The sequence below is a fragment of the Chiloscyllium plagiosum genome, chromosome 31 (genome assembly GCF_004010195.1).
Source record: "Chiloscyllium plagiosum isolate BGI_BamShark_2017 chromosome 31, ASM401019v2, whole genome shotgun sequence".
NCBI lineage: Eukaryota > Metazoa > Chordata > Chondrichthyes > Orectolobiformes > Hemiscylliidae > Chiloscyllium > Chiloscyllium plagiosum.
The window spans coordinates 17,262,935-17,280,364 of NC_057740.1; the positions used below are offsets into that span (position 1 = coordinate 17,262,935).

Sequence of the window (17,430 nt, forward strand, 5' to 3'; positions counted from 1 at the left end):
GCTGGCTGGGTTCCTTCATCTGGAATCATAGACGGCCCCTCATTAAGCTGAAGAAGCTACAGCTCCCACGAGCAAGGGGAGGACTGGATTTCCCAGATTTTAGGAAATATCAGTTAAGTTTCCTATTAAGCTACATAGCCGATTGGGTCTTGTCTGACCCACAATCAATCTGGCTGGACATCGAGGCTTCTCAAGTAAAATGCCCACTTATTAACCTCTTATTTTCAGACAAGAGGAAAATCATCATCGATCACTGTAAAAACCCTATAATACTAAACACAATTAAAGCTTGGAATATAATGTGACAAAATAATGGCAATTCACATAAAACATCCCCCTATGCACCGATAGTGGGAGCATGGGGATTCCAACCGGGGCTTACAGATGCCACTTTTAAACTCTGGAGATCCAGGGGTATCTCCTGTTTAGGGGATCTGTTTAAGGAAGGGGTCCTGATGTCTTTTGAACAGCTGCATCAGAAATTTGGATTACCTAACGGTGATCTCTTTCAATACTTCCAAATTCAAGATTACATACAGAAGAAGACTGTAGAGTGTTATGGCTAATGGGGGTACCTTCGGTCAGCACTCTTTATCATTTATTACATGATGAAGCATCGAAAGTATGGACAATCGGCTTAAAACATAGGATCAGGATTTGGGGCTGGAAATCTCTATAGAAATGTGGAATGACATTTGGGAAAATGCCAGAAAAATCTCCATCTTCAACAGAACTCAGGCCATTCAGTTGAAGATACTTCATAGGGCCCATATAGCACCGGACCGATCGGCAAAATTTAAGGCAGGAGCATCTCCAATGTGTCCCAAATGTAAAATAGAGATGGGCACTCTTGTACACTGCTTATGGACCTGTCATAAGATCCGTAGATATTGGACTAAAGTAGCAAATGCTCTGACAGAAATCTTGGGAATGGAAATTAGAGTGGATCCAGTATCTCTCCTTTTGGGCTTTTTGAGCTTACCTTCCCTGGATGTGCACGGGAAGAGATTATTTTCCATTCTTTCTTTCTGTGCAAGGAAAAATATTTTGGTAAACTGGGTGACTGAGGGCTCTCCTGGACTTTTGAATTGGCACAGAATCATCATGGAATATATTCCCCTTGACTTCCTTACAAACATGGTGCACCAAAAAAACAAATTGTTCCATAAAATATGGCAGCCTTTCTTGAATTACACAAATACAGATATTTCGGCCATCCTAACAAGGGCTTTTATCTAATTGAGATAGCGACCCTGCTGGTCCAGGGCCCCTTGAGAGAGGAACCCCGCACAGATTTTGTTACGATCTGATGTTAACGCATTCCGAGCATGTACTTTGCTACTCAATTTCTGTGTTCTCTGTCATTTTTTTTTCTTTTCTTGAGTAATGTAAGAGATTTAATCATACAGTCTGGTTAGTTGTAGGTTAGATTAGTAGTTAGTTGAGTTTTGTCTTTTTTTTTCTTGGTATCTCTTTTTTGTTTGTTAGATTTTGGTTATTATTTATTTAAGATTTAATTGTATATCAATGTTTATACTTGGGGTGTTTTTTTTATGTGTAAACTTGTAAAAACATGTTAAATTTTCAATAAAAATATCTATTAAAAAAAACCAGCAGCTCCTTCCACCCACTAATCTCTTAGTTCAGTCGTGCGAAGATTAGGTACAGCGTAAAGTTCTCTCTGCACTGTTGTAATGAACGTCCAGTGGTCAGGTACATCACAGAGCTAAATGGACGTTAAAGATCATGCATTGTACATTCACTGACATTTCTGTTGGCTGAGATCTGGATGGAGTGAGCTGATTAGTTCCGAATAAATTCGGTGCCTGAGACCACACTGGCCAAACTGGGAGTCCATGTGACACACTAGGGACATCCTTACATCTGTCATTATCAAAAGAACACTCAGGGTAAAGCTATCTAATTCAACTGTGTACCTCAATAATGTTTGGTTATGAAAATCTTTTATGTTTTCTTTTATAGACTGTGGTACCCCCTTGATATCGAACAGAATTGTTGGGGGTAAAGAAGCTGCCTTTGGGGAATGCCCATGGCAAGTCGGTCTACATATAGTTGGCATTGGCTATGAATGTGGGGCCACAGTTGTGGCAAGCACATGGCTGATCTCAGCAGCTCATTGTTTTATGAGGTGAGGCGTCCTTTGGACTGATCAGCGTTGATTGATTCTAGTCTGGTTCTTTTGACTAATATCTCACATGGTATTTTGAGGCTTTGAGCTCCCAAATGTTTAGCTGATAAAGTTCTCTGGTAATAGACCCATAACAGGTCATTCTGGAGTCTAATCCTGATCTGTATATTACTGAGCCAAGAGACTAAGTTTTGATGAAAGTTCAAAAGCCAGAAATGTTAGCTCTGTTTCTCCCCACGGATGTTGCTTGACTTACTGAAGTCCTCTCGCACTTTTTGTTTCAGATTTCCAGCAACCACAGTATTTCACATTAGTATTAGCAGTTAGAGAGTTTCTGGCTTTAATCACAGTGCCTGCTGATCTCAGCCAGCTGGCAGTAGAAACTGTAATTGGTCTCCATGCCTTGTGCTACTGGGAAGAAATTTGGAATTTATGTTAAATGAAATTAATTACCGAGGGTAACTATACTCTGTGGGTGTCAGGTCCCAAAACTCTAACCCAGTGCAAATAAATACCCATGATATTGTCTTCCAGGGATAGTCAGTGAATATCAGCACCCAGGAAACTGTACCACAGTGAGAGACAGCACCCAGGACACTGTACTTTATGGGTGTTAGGATCCAAATCTTTACCCATTGGATGTCAGCACCCAGGAATCTTTAGGCCAGTAGGTGTCAGCACCCAGGAATCTGTAGGCCAGTAGGTGTCAGCACCCAGGAATCTGTCATCCAGTGGGAATTGACAGCCAGTAAATTGTACCTCAGTTGGTGGCAATCAACATTTACACAACCATAAGCCATCGACAGTCACTGACCTCAGAAGAATAATAAATCCTGTGATAAATCAGCAATGCAGACACAAGAATCATCTTTCTGTTTCGGTTCTTTGCAGCTTTCAATATCCAACGGATTGGGAGGCAGTCCTTGGAACTATCTACAGAAATGGTGAAGGTTCTACAGCAGTGAAAAAGAAAGTGAAGAGGATCATTATTCATCCATTATTTGACCCATCTATTCTTAACTATGATGTGGCTCTGCTGGAGTTAACCACTTCGATATCATTCTCCAGATTAATCCAGCCTGCGTGTTTACCATCTCCTGTTCATATTTTCCACGCAGGAAAGAACTGCACCATCTCAGGATGGGGAACTCTGAATGAAAACAATGGTGTGGAGATAATTTATTTATAAAACTGTTCTTTTTTGTTCTTTAAAGAAAAATTCTAAAATTGCTAGTGACCCTCAATCTTTCAGACCCCTTCAGATGATCTTCCCTAAATCAGATATGGGTTGCGATATTGTTCCGTTGACCTTCAAAGTAGACATGCAATCAACTGTTCCTTGACTTGTACATGTGAAAGTTCCTTTCCTCCTTTGCTTAGACAGGAACTTAGCATATGGTGGATCTATTGTGCAGGGAGCTGGTTCTGTCCAACTGCAGTGTTGCCCTCTGAAATTGTTCATAATTTGCTACTGTTCTCCTTTTTTAATGTTGATACATTAGACATTTTGCAACAGTAGGAACTCCCCATAATCATGAAACTCATTAAGATGTAAAATTGAATGATGCTTGTGCCACTCATTGGCAGATATAATAATAACTAACAAGGCACAACATTGTGTGACAAGGTCTGATCCTGACATGACGTTGGGCCGTCAAGTTACCTTTTATCCGCCCAGACAAGTGGGCATTGCTGGCTGGGCCATCATTTGTTGCCCTTGAAAATGTGGTCATGAACTGCCTTCTTGAACTGCTGTGGTCCATTTGCTACATCCAGTGTTGATAGAAAGGGTATCCCAGAATTTTGACCCAGCGATACTGAAGGAATGCTGATATTGTTCCAAGTCAGGATGGTGAGAAGCTTGGAGGGGAACTTATAGATGGTAGTGTTCCCATGTATCAACTGCCCTTGTCCTTCTAGATGGTAATAGTCATGGCTTCAAAGAGTCTTGGTGAATTTCAGCAGTGTCTCCTTTAGATGGCACACACTGTTGGCACTGTGCTTTAAAGGTGGAAGGATTGAATATTTGTGGATCTGGTGCCAATCAAGTTCATCCTGGATGTTGACAAAGCTGCTTCACTGTTGAAGGTGCACCGACCAATGCAAGAGTTGACTATTTCATCATATTCCTGATTTGTGTCTTGTCTAGTGGACAGGTTCTGGACCCTGCTCCAGTTTCTGAAGTTGTTTGTTGGACTAAGGAGGGGATCTCACTCTCTCTCAGAACAGCCTATTCATTGTCCATTGGTGCTGCTTGCCAGCTGTCATCACTCAGTCTCATGACTGAAAGAATTCTATCACTATTTAAAAGGGGCAGATCTTCACAGAATCCAGTTGGTCACTGCATTCAACAGACCTTGCCCATTCAGTAACAACTCACAATCTACTTAAAAATCTTTGCAAGAAGTAAATTCCCAATTGCAGTTTACAACTCCCAGGGTCCTTCCCTCATCTTTTGTCTGAATTAATCGAATTTTGGAAGGTTAAGTCAGGGTGCCTGAAATGTTCTAAAACCCCGAGGTGACACCATCCTTTATTTTCCTTTTGTGCTGTTGTTTTCTTAATTGTTGTCCTCGGCTTTTGTTAATTTTAGCGAAGTCCTGTTCTCCACTTTAGTACTAGTTTCCTTGGCATGTATGTCATTCTCTAGCTCAGTTCTGATAATTGAATCAAAGTAGTTATTTGGAATTAAAGCTATTTCCTTATTTTCATTTATAATCTAAATTTTAAGAGGCCTGTGTTAATTTTAACCACCACTTTTTTCAAATATAATTGTAAATATTTATTTGTGGCCAGGTCCCTGTGACATATTCCTACCCAGAAAGCATTGAGAAAATTAAGTGGCCCCTCTATGGTAACAAACACTGAAGTTTGGATTTTGTGGCCCAGAGCAGTGACCAGCTTCCAGCACATGATATAGAACATTATGTCAATGAACTGCATTGATCATAGAAGCAGTGTTCCAAGTTCTGGTACAGGCATCAAATGTCATACTGTACACCAGCAGAATTCCTAGCCTTTAACCTACTCAGATTTTGTTGGTGATGCCTCAGAGTTGACCCTTTGCTCTTTCTTATTTCTGTCACAGCTTCTTTACCCAACATTCTGCAAAAAGCTACTGTTCAGATATTCAATCAAAGTGAATGTGTCAAACTCTACAGTGATCCAGTGACGCCACAAATGATCTGTGCTGGATATTTAAATGGCCAAGCGGATTCCTGTCAGGTCAGTATTGTGGCCCAGTTCAACAGATTTTCTCCCAAAGTCTGCTCCCAATCCAAAAGTATTTCATTTTTGTAAAGCCACTGTAATTGTTGATCGAGGAGACTTTGCGGAGCAATAGTTTGTGCCCTTATGTCTAAACGAGAAGCTTCTGGTTTGATCCCACTTCAAGACTCAGTGTGAGTTGTGTTCGTAATGTGGCCAGACAATTCTGTCAATTGGGAGGATTCAATCTGTGAATCCTCCTAATATATCTGACAACAGGCGGTTAGAACAGGAGAGATTCCTGGTCAATTATACTTCAGAAGGTAATAACTACTCACTACAGTGCTTTTGTTAAAATAATCATGGGCCAGCATTAATCAAATGGAAGTCTACAGTTGCCACTACCGTCTTAGGGTATCGGACCTGAATAGAGTTGTTTATATTTTCACATGTGAATTTATTAAACTAACACAGACCTCAGAATGAGCTGGATCAAAAATTGCCTTTAACCTTTGAGGCCAGGAGCTGAATCTAGCCCAGACTGCCATGATGAACATTTCTCTCTGGTTGCAATAGTCCTGACATGATGAGAGGTTGAGTGTCATTTGCAATACATGTGTAACCAGCAACAAAATCCCATTTGTACAGATTTATAAACCAGTCTGATTTGTTTACCATTTCAATGTCATCACATTCATTTATTTTGGCAAGTACTGTAATACATCTTGCATCAGGCCCCTCCCAACATCCATCCCCCTTACTATCCTGCCACACTCACATCATCTCACCCTTACCACTAATGGTCCTCTGCTATTATTTCTCCTCCTCCCCCACTACCATTTGCCTTCTCCCATCATTCATCCTCCTCCACCATCAATCGTTCCCTCCTGTCACCCTTTTATTTCCAGTCTTTGCTGTGACTCAGTGGGTAGCAATCTTGTCTCGGAGTCAGAAGGTTGTGGATTCACAAAATGTTTTTAAAAAGCTGACAGTTTTGGAGTGAGTGCCATGCTGTCAAGATACCATCTTTCAGGTGAGACATTAAACTGCAGCCCTGTTTGTCCTCTTGTGTGCAAAAGATCCACTGGCACTAATTTAGAGCAGGAGAAGACTTGCCAGATATTTCTCCCTCCAAAGTGCATTTTAAAAAACAGATTGTCTGGTCTTTATTATATTGTTGTTTATCAGAGTTTGTTCTGTACAAACTGATATTTCCTACATTACAATGTTGATGATGGTTTAAAAATACTTCATTGGCTTTACGACATCCTGGAATTGGAATGGGGATGCTCTATAAATATAGTATTTTCTTTCACCTTTCCATCTCCTTCTACTGACTGTTTCTCAGCTATCTGAATTAGTTTCAAATCATAGGGTGATTTTACTGTAGATGAACAATAGTTTAAAATGGATTACTTTAATACAGTGACTCTGTTTTCAATTACAGTGGCTCAGTGGTTAGCATTGCTGCCTCATAGCACTAGAGTCCTGGGTTCAATTCCACTCTTGGATGACTGTCTGTGTGGAGTTTGCACATTCTCCCCAGGTCTGTGTGGGCTTCCTCCGGGTGATCTGATTTACTCTCACAGTCCAAAGATGTGCAGGTTAGGTGGATTGGTCATGGTAAATTGTCCAGGAAAGTGCAGGCATGGTGGATTAGCCATGGTAAATGCAGGGTTATGGGGATGAGGTAGGGGGTGAGTCTGGGTGGAATCCTTAATGAAGGGGCAGTATGGCCCTGATGGGCTAAATGGCCTGCTTCCACACTGCATGGATTCTATGTTATATATCTCTTCATTCCCTATTTTAATTTTTATTGACAGTGATAGAAATGATGATCCGATATCACACTTTATCTTAGCTCACGATTGCCCTTGCAAGAGAAATAAAACGAAGATCTTTACCGTGAGTTTCATCCTTTCACTTGTTCCATAAAAACAAAGCTGAAGCCAGATCTGATCTAAGCAAATAGGATGTTATTTAAGCAATAAATTCTATTTCTTTTAACCACCCAGCCCACATCTACCTGATCACCTTCTTCTATTTAAGAAAATAAAGTCAGATTCTGTGTCCATCTTTAGTAAAGAGCATGGTAATGGTTATTGAAATCTCTTATCTGACATGATTGAGCTATAATCAGTTGTTATTTCTTTGAAATAAAAATAATTCTTTTAAAAACTGTTTTTTTTGCAATAACATATTGAAAGCTTCAAACACACCTGGAGAAAATATGGTTCTTGGAAGTAGATAGTTCATGTATGACTCCTTTGTTTGAGTTGCCTTCACTGTGTGTGTGTATTTGTCATGCCCCAATGTCATTCATCCATGGCATTTTTTATTCAAGGACTATTCCCTTGTTCACTTTAAAACCTTTTTGCTACAACTGGTCTCATGCTTATTTATTCATATTTGTTTCTGATTCATGTATCCTGTAAAAGTGTGAAATATAAAAATGGAGAAGACAAAGAAGGCAGCTTGCATTTGTGGAGATGCTGCCAGTCAGTTTCTGTCCAGTGAAGCACATTTGTCTCATTCTGGCATGCCTCACTCTCAGAAATGTATTTATCTTTGGATTATTTTTTTGCTGAGATAGTCGTGGAAGGACACATGTATCTATGACTTTAGCAGATTCAGTAGAAGTTCTTGATGGGGATTCACATTTTGAATCCAGCAGGTACGATTTTGCTGCGTTAAACACATAGAATTAGCGCCCAGAAGAAAGGTTAAGGCAAAACAGCTCAGTCTTTGTCTAAAGTCATCAATGTTTTTAATGCAGTACAGATTATGCCAGGAGGTGGCGCCGTGAAGCTTAGTTTTCAACGATTAGTTGATGTTAATTCAAAACGAGGTGAGGGTAAGTCTCTGCAATTGCTGAATTCAATGGTGTTAGAAGATCCTTATCACTTCTTATTGAAAGGTTATTGAGGTAAATTTGTAAGCTTTTGAACAATTTGTTGTTTGCCATTTTGTACACTTGATCTACAAACTATTCCCAGTGGCATCAACTTCCCTTCATTTGTGTCAAATGAATGATGCTGTTAGCTTTGTAACAGTGAGCTCCTGATCTTCTACCACTCGCCTCTCTATATTCCTCATTCTTACCCATTTTCCTAGAACTCCTTCTCTCACTGGATAATGGATATTGTTCAATAACAAATCTCATCTTGAAACATTCAAATAGATGTCATGAAGCTTTCTTCCTTAATCTTTGGTTGCCTGACTCCCCTGAAACTTTGGTAAATTGATAGGGGTTATTATAGAGTCGTAGAGATGTACAGCACAGAAACAGATTCTTCAGTCCAACTCGTCCATGCCGACCAGCTTTCCTAAATTAATCTAGTCCCATCTGCCAGCATTTGGCCCATTTCCCTCTCAGCCCTTTCATTCATATATCCACCCAGATGTCTCTTAAATGTTGTTATTGTACCAGCCTCCACCACTTTCTCTGGCAGCTCATTCCATACATGCACTACCCACTGCATGGAAAAAGTCGCCCCTTAGGTCCCGTTTATATCTTTCCCCTCTCACCTTAAATCAATGCCTCTAGGTTTAGACTCCCCTACCCTGGGAAAAGGACATTGCCTATTCACCCTACTCATGCCCCTCATGATTTTATAAACCTCTCTGAAGTCACCTTTGGTGGGTTGGTTGGTGCTAACATTGGAAAATTAGTTTGGGAAGCACTGTTTAAGGAGGCGTAATGATTTCTGGAACTGTGTTTCCTTCCTGTCAGGGTGATTCTGGTGGACCATTGGTTTGTGAGGAGTCACCAGGCAAATGGTTCCTGGCTGGTATCATGAGCTGGGGAGAAGGCTGTGCCCGACCAAACAAACCTGGTGGCTACACAAGAGTGACCGCAATCCGAGACTGGATCCAGAGCACAATGTTCCAGACCAATGTAATTACAGCTCCAGGAGAGAGCAATACGGAACAGACAGCTTCAGTACATACAAGCACTGTTGCCCCTAAAGCAATAGCAGGTGGGTGTTCCGAGTGTGTGTGTGTTGCATAACAGTGTGTGAAGATCAGGTTACTGATCCAGTGCCTGTCATGCCTCACATTATTCCTTGTACTAATTTTCTGATTTCAAATCTGCAGCTTTCTTCTCCAAATTCCGTTGATGGTGTTACTGATTGCTATGCAGAGCAGGCTTGTAGGTCAAACTCAGTTGAAATAGTGCGCATGAACTGAAATCCTGATACTGGACACGGGTCACCTTCAACAAAAGTTATTCAAACAAACGGCAATAAAAGTTGGACTGGATTTTGCCTTTAAAACAGGTCCAACACATAAAACAGTACAGCAACAGGCCCTTCAGCTCACCAAGAAAATTTTAGTCTCAGTTGTCAGCCAGCAACATTATGAGGATTGAGCCCATGACCTTGGCATTATTAGCACCACGTTCTAACCGCTTGAGCTAACCCCCAGCCACAAACCAATTACTGGATCCATTGTCCTGCAATCTTGCAGGAAAGATTCCCAAGAATATTTCCAGGGATTGGGAACTTCAGTTATGAAGGTAGATTTCCTTTCTGTCCAAAAATATGCAGGTGAGCTGAATTGGCCATGTTAAATTGCCCATATAGTGTTCAGGGACATGTAGGGTAGGTGCATTAGTCAGGGATATAGGGTAGAGGGAATGGGTCCGGGTGGGTTACTGTTCGGAAAGTCGCTGTGGACTTGTTGGACTGAAGGGCCTGTTTTCACACTGTGGGGATTCTATGAAATTAGAGAAGTTGGGACTGTTTTCCTGGGAGAAGGAGGGGCTAGAGGGGATTTGGTAGAAATGTTCAAAATCGTGAGGCGTCTTGTCAGAATACAAAATGTGAAATTTCTCATTTGTGAAAGAGGTCTTGTGTTTAAGATAATTGGCAAAAGAAGCGAAAAGCAAACTTAGGATAAAAAACTACAGTGAGTGGTTAGGGTTGGAATGTACTGCTGGAAAGGCAAGTTCAGTTGAGGCATTCAAAGCAGACATAGATGGTTATTTGAAAAGAAACAGGGTTTTGGGGAGAAGGCAGGAGAATGTCACTTAATGAAATGTGAAATAACTCACCTGAGACCAGTATTCCACCACCAAGTCACATTTTTATTTAACAGTCTTTGACTTTAGTATTGCCTCATTCCAAGTCAGCTAGCAGAATGGCTGACACTCCCTCGTTATCTATCAGCCAGGGCTCCTGATTGAACAATTAACAGTCCCATTTGAGGAACTCCTATTCTGTGACCTCATTACAATCTGGCTGACCTCATTACAATCACTATATGAAATTTTCTTTTGAGATGCTGGTGAGGTATCAGTGAATTGAATGTGGTGGCTCAGTGGTTAGCACTGTCGCCTCACAGCGCCAGAGACCCGGGTTCGATTCTGGCCTCGGGTGACTGTCTGTGTAGAGTTTGTACCTTCTCCCAGTGTCTGCATGGATTTCCTCTGGGTGCTCCGGTTTCCTCCCACATTTCAAAAAGATTTGCAGGTCGGGTGAATTGACCATGCTAAATTGCCCATAGTGTTAGGTGCGTTAGTCAGGCGTAAATGTAGGGGAATCGGTCTGGCTAGGTTACTCTTTGGAGGGTCGGTGTGGACATGTTGGGCCGAAGGGCCTGTTTCCATACTGTAATAATTTTATGATTCGGTAACCTATTTGCAGTGTTTGGGGAACCCTGGTAGCTGTGTCAAATCAGCACTGGATAAATTTTAACATGCAAAGAAGCGTTCTGATCATGTTTAAAACCTTTTCTGCAGAACAAGTAAAAAAACTCGCAAGCACCTGAGCTGTGCAGTTGTCAACAGGCCTTTTGAGTTTGACAGTGAGTCATGAAGTTGCACTGTATTCAGCTTTCTTGCATCACCTCCATGTAACAGAGATCCTGTTTGAGTGCAAGTGAAAATCCCTTGTCTCCATTCTCTCATTCCCCATTGATCCACTGAATACTCTTCACGGTAGCTCAGGTTTCATCCACTCAGTTACTGACTGGTTGTCTCTCAGCACTGCACCCATTCACCACATTGATAGCTCTTCAAAACCCAGTACTGGCCATCACGCCATCTCTTTCTCTACCAATCTCCAGTTTCTCTTCTCCAAACTTTCAGCCCCATCCTTGTCCTAGCCTCAATTTAAAGTGTGCACAATGCAGAAGGCTAAGATTAGGATCAACTGTGATAGCTACTCATTGTGAGTGGAAGAATTAGGGTGGAGTGGATTGAGCTGGGGTGGGAGTGTTTTAAACTGAACCCCATCAAGAGTCAGTGCCTTCTGGAAAGGAGGAGAAAAGAGGAATTGGAAATCAGACAAAATCCATCAAAGACTAAAGAGACTGCTCTCATTCTCGCACAATTGCCCCTCATTCCTCGAAATTTAAGTATGGAGGGAGAGTGCCTGATTACGAACACAATGACTGGCAGTCAACAAAGGGGGTGATGAACTTAGTGATTACATGTTGCATTAAACCTCAAACTAATAGTGTTCCCCCATCTTGTAGAAGTTCCCTGTACAGCCTCTACTTACAAGTGTTCTACTGGCAGTTGCATCGATAAGCACAATGCAGAGTGTGATGGCGTCAAAGACTGTGTCACAGGATCTGATGAGGCGAACTGCAGTGAGTACAGTTACTTCCATCTCTGAGGAGAGGGAAAGTATTTATGATTTGGGGCCAGTGGTCTGTTTGTGATAACAAAGGCCCATCATTAAACCTGTTACACAATAGGTTTCCACGACTCTTGAGAAAGACTTATCAGGCTGCATTGACAACTGCTCACCCATGCACACTGTATTAACCACAACTGTGAAATTATTGGGAAACTCAGTCAATAACTCAATAATAAAAAAAGACACCTTGATATTTATAATATGTTTGTTAGCATCTGAAGCAGGAAAGTTTAATGTTTTTAAAAACTCATCATTTTAATATGTGATTGAACATTCGTACAGAGATTGTGCCCTCATGCTGCTCATTTGATAAGGTCATGGCTGATCTGATTGTGGCCTCAAGACCACTTTCCCACCTGACCCAATAAACTTTGATTCCCTTCCTAGTCAAGAATCTATCTACCTCTGTCTTAAAAATATTCAATGCCCTGCACAATGCTTTCTGGGGAGGATAATTCCATGTACTCATGACTTTCTGAGAGGAAAGGTTTCTAATCTCTTTCTTAAATGGGGACATCCTTTATTTTTAAATTGTGTTACCTAGTTCCAGTGCCTCCCAAAAGGGAAAACATCCTGGATATAGGTTTTCTCACTGAGCTGGGAGGTTCATTTCCAAACATTTCATCACCCTACTAGGTAACATCTTCAGTGGGCCTCAGGTGAAGCCGTGTACGTGATTCCTGCTTTCTATTTATATGTTTGGGTTTCTTTGGGTTGGTGATGTCATCTCCTGTGGTGATGTCATTTCCAGTTCTTTTTCTCAGGGCATGGTAGATGGGTTCTAACTCGATGTGTTTGTTGATAGAGTTCTGGTTGGAATGCCATGCTTCTCGGAATTCTCGTGCGTGTCTCTGTTTGGCTTATCTTAAGATGGATGTGTTGTATCCTAACTTTTTGTAATTCATTTAATAGGAATCTCAGGTCTCTCTGTACCTCTGAGAGCTACAATCTCACTCCACTTATAAAAAAAAATGCTGTTTTCTTTCTGCTAATTCTGCCAATGTGGCCAAGTTCACACTTCCCATATTCTACTATCAATTTCCAAGTCTTTGCCCACTTATTTACCATACCTATAGGCCTCCTCACAATGTACCTTTCTATTTATCTTTGTGAGATGAGCAACTATATTTCGTCCCTCCATCCAAGCCATCGTTGTAAATAAATGAAGCTTCAGCACTGATCCTTGTTGCACTCCATTCATGACAACTTTCCCTTCACCCATTTATGCCTATTCTCTGTTTCCTGTTAGCTACTCAATCTTCTCTTCATGCTAATATATCCTCCACATGAGCTTTTACTTTTTGCAGTAATCCTTGATATGGCACCTTGTCAAAAGGTTTTTGGAAATGTAATTATAAATGCCTCAAAGAATTCTAATAAATTAGTCAACATAATCTCTTTTTCACATAACCATGTTGATTCCACCTGATTGCATTGAGATTTTCTAAATACTCTACTGTAAACTCTTCATTGAGTCAAACATTTTCCTTGTGGCATATTAAACTAACAAGTCTGAAGTGTCCTGCTTTCTCTCTTCATCTTCTTACGAATAGAGGAGCTACCTTTGCTTGTGATGTAATGATTGCCATGCTCTGCTTCACCACACCTGCTCCCATTTTACATAATATACTGTAATTTCCTGTCAGACGTGGCCATCACTCAGTCTTTTGCATGGTATAATGTTTGAAGCCTGAACCCAATTGGAACATGAAAGCCACCATGAAAGAAATGTCCATTTTGAACATAACCAACAATAAAGTGACAATTAAGTATCACAAGGTAAATGCTACTGTGAATACCATTGCCATTAACACTACATCAAACAGCAGAATAAACACTGATAATACCACTGGACAGCTATACAGATTATTGACACACTACTATGTACATCTCAAAATAAATTAACATTCTCAAGTACACCACTGTGCCCATCAGCAGGCACACAACCAAGCGTAAAGCCCACACATATATCACCTGGCATGCCACAGCACTGATCATGATATGTATTAGCAACAGAGATTCTCTCATGCAATTGCCTAAAAGCTGTAACAAACTTGTAAAATCTGTGGACCTTGTTTTGATATTTGATTCAACTTGACTGGTATTAAATGTTTCAGTTGAGTTTTATAGTTCATTGACCTCTGTAACTGAGCCCAGTTTTGTTTATAGATTGTGGAACTGCACCCCTGATGGTCGGAAGTAGGATTGTGGGAGGAGTGAACAGTGCCCCTGGAGAATTTCCTTGGCAGATCAGTTTGCAGATACTGCACAACGGACATGTGTGTGGTGGAACCCTAATATCACCCAATTGGGTGGTCACTGCTGCTCATTGCTTTTTATTGTACGTGAACAGCTTTCAGCCAGCAACAGGGGACTGTGTGTATTAATTGATTCAGACAGGATGATATCACTTTTTTGAGTGACTTGAATGCATGCAAACACAGGATAATGGTCAACACATTCATAGCATGAGCAAATCCAATGATAGCCATGTGCACACACTCAGCAATCCACACAGCACTCTGTAAACATTGCGTTGTGCATGCACGCAGATCTGTGTGCATTGGCACTCTTTATAGTGTATACTCACAGCCACCTAGTGAAACATACACATTCAGAAGAACAGAATATGCACAGCTTCTCATTGTAATAGGCAAACATATACATACAGACTCGTCTATGATTACAGTATTGTTGAGTTGCTGTCTAACTCCATTATATTAGTATTTGTTTTACATGGTTTGTTTAAATTGTTAAAAAGTGTCACATTTCATAGATTGAATACCGGAAGCTCCAAGCAGCATTGTTAACACAACAAAGATGCAGAGTGATAATAGATAAGTTGAGTGAGTGGGCAAAAATCTAGCAGATACAACATAATGTGGGAAAATGTGAGGTTTGGTAGGAACAATAAAAAAAGCAGAGTGTTATCTAAACTGTGAATAACTGCAGAATTATGAAGTGCAGAAGGATCGAGATTTTGTATGGTCACCAAACATTTGGTGTGCAGGTACAGCAAGTGATTAATAAGGCTAATGGAATGATAAACCTTAATACAAGGGGAATTGAACATAAAGGGATGATATGCTTCAGTTATACAAGGCATAGGTGAAACCACATCTTGAATAGTATGTAGTTTTGACTTATTTAAATATGTAAGGATGTAAATGCATTGGAAGCAGTCATAGGTTTATGAGGTTGATACTTAGAAAGATCACTTTGACTTTTGAAGAAAGATTGGACAGGCAGGGCTTGCTTACACTAGAGTTTAGAAGAACAAGGAGTGATTTGTTTGAAGTTTAAAAGATCCAGAATGCTTTTGACAAAGTGACTGTGGAAAGGATGTTTATTGTTGTGAGTGAGAACATTGTTTGTTGCTCAGTCCTTTGATTATAGGAGTTGGGAAGTCATGTTAAGGTTTTACAGGACATTGGTGATACTTTTTCTGGAGTACTCCGTCAAGTTCTGGTCACCTAGTTATAGGAAGGATATTATTAAGCTAGAAAGGGTTCAGAAGTGATTTACCACGATGTTGCCAGGTCAGGAAGGTTTGAGTTATAAAGAAAAGCTGGGACTTTTTTCACTGAAGCATGGGAGGTTGAGAGGTGACCTTATAGAAATTTATAAAATAATGAGGGGTGTAGATAGGGTTAATGGTAGTTGTCTTTTCCTGAGGATGGGGGATTTCAAAACATTTTTAAGGTGAGAGAAGAGATTTTAAAAAGATGTGAGGGAAATTTTTTTATACATAGATTAGTTCGTATAAGGAATGAATCTCCTCAGGAAATGATGGATGTGGGCACAATTACAACTTTAAAAGACACTTGGATAAGTACTTGAATATGAAAGGTTTGGAGGAATATGGGCCAGGAGCAGGCAGGTGGGACTAGTTTAGTTTGGGATTATGTTCGGCATGGACCGGTTGAACTGAAGGGTCTGTTTCCATGCTCTATGATTGTATGACTAGGAGACACAGTCACAAAATTAGGGGTTGCTCTTTTAGGAAAAAGATTAGGAATTTAGTTTCCTCTCAGTTTTATGACTGAAACTGCCTTAGAAAGCAATGGTGGTGGAATCGTTGAATTTTGTTAAAGTTGAAGCAGATAGATTCTTTTTAGGTCAGGACATTAAAAGTTATTGTTTATTGATGGGAATCTGAAATTGGGAACACAAACAGATCAGCAGGAGTAGGCAATTCAGCCCTTTGAGCTTGCTTCATCTTTGAAGAATATCATGACTCATCCTGGTTTTGATCTCAGAACCACTTTTCTGTCTGCCACCCATTGACCTTAATACATTGTCCATCAAAAAATTAACTAGCTGAGCCTGAAATAAATTCAATAACCCAGCTTCCACTGTTTTCTGGGAAGGAGAATTCCATTGACTAATGATTCTGAGAGAACAAAAATTCTACTAATCTCTGTCTTAAATGCGAGATATCTTATTTTTAAACCTGTGTCTCCTAATTCTGGTCTCTCCTATAAAGGGAAACATTCTCTCAGCATCCATTCTGTCAAGTCCCCTCAGGACATTATAGGCATGGTGGCTGAATGGTTAGCACCCTTGCCTTACAGTGCCAGGAATCCGGGTTTGATTCTAGCTTCGGGTGACTGTCTGTCTGCGTGGGTTTTCTCTGGGTGCTCTGGTTTCCTCCCACAATCCAAAGATGTGCAGGTTAGGTGAATTGACCTTGCTAAATTGCCTATAGTATTCAGGGATGTGCAGGTTAGGTGTATTAGTCAGGGATAAATGTAGAGTATTGGGTAGGAGAATGAGTCTAGATACTCTTTGGAGATTCCGTGCGGACTTGTTGGGCCAATGGCCTGTTTCCACACTGTAGGGATTTTATATTTCAATAAGATCATCTCTCAATCTTCTAAACTCTAAAAGGTAAAGACCCCAACCTATTAAAAGAGGTATAGAGAGGAACCAAAGATACAATGGAAGTATGAAATATTTAAAATAAGTAGGTTTTCTATAAGGTGTGAATGTTTACTTAACCATAAACAGATTAATTTGATTTAAGTTTCCTTTCAAAGTCAGAAGAATGTGCATCGTTGGTTCGGTTACCTAGGAACACTTTATCGCATGGGATTTCGAGGCACTGAAGTGACCTTTAAACGCCTCATCACCCATCCCTCCTTCAATACTTACAGTCTGGATTATGATATTGCCCTACTGGAACTGTCTCAGCCTGTGGCCTTTACTGAAGTCATTCAGCCTGCCTGTGTACCAACACCTTCCCACAGATTCTCAGAGGGAATGAAATGTTATGTAACAGGCTGGGGCACCACAGCAGTAGGGGGTAAGTGGCAAAGCAAACTTACATCAAACTGTTTGCCTGAGCTTTATATTACAGTGTATGCAATTTGTGGGCGGCACGGTGGCACAGTGGTTAGCACTGCTGCCTCACAGCGCCAGAGACCC

The 17,430-nt window shown here is 40.7% G+C and overlaps 1 protein-coding gene across 1 annotated transcript in view; it reads left to right on the forward strand.

The window, feature by feature from the left end:
• tmprss9 (transmembrane serine protease 9) overlaps nucleotides 1-17,430 on the forward strand; it is a 38,386-nt gene that overhangs the window by 16,549 nt on the left and 4,407 nt on the right. The window contains exons 5-11 of the mRNA XM_043721059.1: nucleotides 1,984-2,149; nucleotides 3,041-3,315; nucleotides 5,238-5,374; nucleotides 9,090-9,336; nucleotides 11,837-11,953; nucleotides 14,173-14,344; nucleotides 17,043-17,308. Coding sequence (XP_043576994.1) covers nucleotides 1,984-2,149; nucleotides 3,041-3,315; nucleotides 5,238-5,374; nucleotides 9,090-9,336; nucleotides 11,837-11,953; nucleotides 14,173-14,344; nucleotides 17,043-17,308 — 1,380 coding nt within the window. The remainder of the gene's footprint in view (nucleotides 1-1,983; nucleotides 2,150-3,040; nucleotides 3,316-5,237; nucleotides 5,375-9,089; nucleotides 9,337-11,836; nucleotides 11,954-14,172; nucleotides 14,345-17,042; nucleotides 17,309-17,430) is intronic.